Consider the following 2,463-nt stretch of genomic DNA (forward strand, 5'->3'; position numbering starts at 1 on the left):
AGTGGCAAAAGAGGCTAATTCCAATTGTGTATTTTTCTTAAAAACAACAAGGGAACCTGTTTTGGCTAAAGCTCTTCAAATCAAGATAAAGCCTCAGAACCTTTTGACTTGTTGCACTTGCTACTGCTCACCCTGTCCACTAATCCACTGTTGGAGGACAGGTTCATTTTTCAAATGAAATGCTGCCTCTAAAGGTGGTCTAAAACGTAGAAGTTTTTAAAATTCACACAAAAATTGTCTTGAGTTCTACTCAGTGTACCAAAAAGCCCAACAAGGAGAATATAACAGCTACACTGACACTTGTATAACAACATTTTATAAGTTCATACAACATGAAACAAAGTACAGGTTAGGCTGCACAACAAAACAAAACCCAAAAAACAGAAAATGCAAACGCTAAGAAGAGTCACAATTTTTAAGTACTGGTTTTGCATCACAGTTGTACAGTTAGATGACTTACACTATTTTACAATACTATTATCATTATCTTTTATAATTGAACTTTTTGCTTCCTTAAGTTCAGAAAGGGTTTCTCAAGACTGTTTGTATATCACACATGTGAATACTTTGTTCTAATAGCTCTGTTTTTCATACATGCAAACACTACTTGCCCAGTATAATTTTTCTTACACTTACGAAGTATCCATTGATACTCTTCCTGTTCTCACAGGCTTTTCCTTCTACTTTTTACTTAAATTTTATCTAAAAATGAAACTAGTTGCATCCCCTCCAAACACACAAAAAGGTCTGTATTTGTAACAATTTAAAATAATTCTAAGGTTGCTTAATTATTTTGGTAGTGGAAACCATAACAGGTCAGCTGTGCCACTAAAACATAACCATATATTATATATTATAGTTGTGTTGTATGACTCAGCACTGCATAGAGAAATTATGTGCTGTCTGAATAATTCCTTAATTTTATATGGCAAATACAGCCACAAACAAGAAACACAGAATCCTAGGCCTTCCAGGTTTCAGTGTGTGACTAAGATGCCAGAATGCCAACAGTGCAACTGCACAGGATCACTAAGAAAACAAAGTATAGTATTCCACAGTTTAAGTACACGAAAAGTATATGAATTCCAGAGCAGCACAGGTACTTACAGTGCCCTCAACCTCTGAATACAGGCCTGACCAGAAGTTGAAAGTACTTTTGTCCAGCTGATACAGACGAGATTTTTCAAATGTTTCTGAATCCATGATCTGTCCTAATTCCCATGGTACATGTGTTGTTGTTCTATACACCCGTCTCTGAAAAATTGAAAAAGAAACTTAATCAACATCCAGTAGTTTTAAGGTGATAAATACGATTTTAAAGTAACACAAAACATGATCCCATGGGCCACCACAGAATCACACAGATTTTTTTTACACAGAAAGTTTAAAAAAACCCAAAGAACCCATAAAATAACAAATATTCCTAAATTCCTGTTTTCTGTCGAGTTCCAAATATAAAACTGAAGCATATTATAACCACAAACTGAGTTGCCTACTTATTAATTTTTTTCCAATATAGTTACTGACTCATTTATCCACAGGATACAATTTACTGCATCACAACAGCGACTAAGCAGAGTTTGAAACTAAACATCAAATCCTCCCAAGCAAACCATACAACTTCCCCAGAAAACATATCTATGATGTGGCTGCATAAATGAAGTGCTCATTTAATTTTCAGTATAGAACTCACCACTTCAAAATTTTTAAAGACTATAAGTCCTTATTCCATCCACTGCCTTATCTTGTTTCAGTATATTTATTCTTTCTCAAAGGAAAAGCTCCTACTCTTTGCCACTTCAAAATACATTCTTCCTCTGACCAGGGCACTGGGCTGCAGTCTCACAGAGGGTTTAGCTGACCTCACGGCTCACAAGAGTATGCAGCACTGCTTCCTACCCTCCCAGCAGCATTTTCTCCAGCTGTGCTGGGTCTGGCTGGGATGGAGTTAATTTTTTTGCGGCAGTCTGCACGGTGGTAAGCTTTGCATTTGTGGCCAAAGCCTCGCTGACAACTCACCAGTGTTCTGGACACTGCTGACCAGGGTCATGGCTTTCTGCCTCCTCCAGCGAGCAGGCTGGGGGTGGACAAGAGGGTGGAAGGCAGCACAGCCAGGACAGCTGAGCACAGGGGGATGTTCCACGCTGTATAATGATGTACTCAGCAATAAAAACTGAAGGAAGAATAAAGGCAGAGGGTTTGACTCCCAAGGTGGCTGTTACTTGGAGACTGGCCAGGCATCGGCCTGTTTGGGGGAGGTGGCGAGTGACTGCCATGGCAGCACTTTTGCTTTTCTTTTCCCTCTTTCTTTCACTTATTAAACTGTCTTTACTTCGACCCATGAGTTTTGTCTCTTTCGCACTTCCTGCTCTCGGCTGTGCTGGGGAGGAGGCTCCAGCTCCCGGGTGGGTGCTGGGCTGCCCGTTACCTCCCCGCACTCCCTTTTCAGATCCTTCTGCGACC

The 2,463-nt window shown here is 39.9% G+C and overlaps 1 protein-coding gene across 1 annotated transcript in view; it reads right to left on the bottom strand.

The window, feature by feature from the left end:
* The window catches only part of ZMPSTE24 (zinc metallopeptidase STE24), a gene marked incomplete at its 5' end in the record, with an annotated part of 23,935 nt that extends 22,681 nt beyond the window's left edge, over positions 1–1,254 (bottom strand). The window contains one exon of the mRNA XM_010088176.1: positions 1,108–1,254. Within this exon, the coding sequence (XP_010086478.1) occupies positions 1,108–1,254 (147 nt within the window). The remainder of the gene's footprint in view (positions 1–1,107) is intronic.
* Between the last annotated feature and the right edge of the window lie 1,209 nt (positions 1,255–2,463).

The sequence above is a fragment of the Pterocles gutturalis genome, unplaced genomic scaffold, assembly GCF_000699245.1.
Source record: "Pterocles gutturalis isolate BGI_N339 unplaced genomic scaffold, ASM69924v1 scaffold17461, whole genome shotgun sequence".
NCBI lineage: Eukaryota > Metazoa > Chordata > Aves > Pterocliformes > Pteroclidae > Pterocles > Pterocles gutturalis.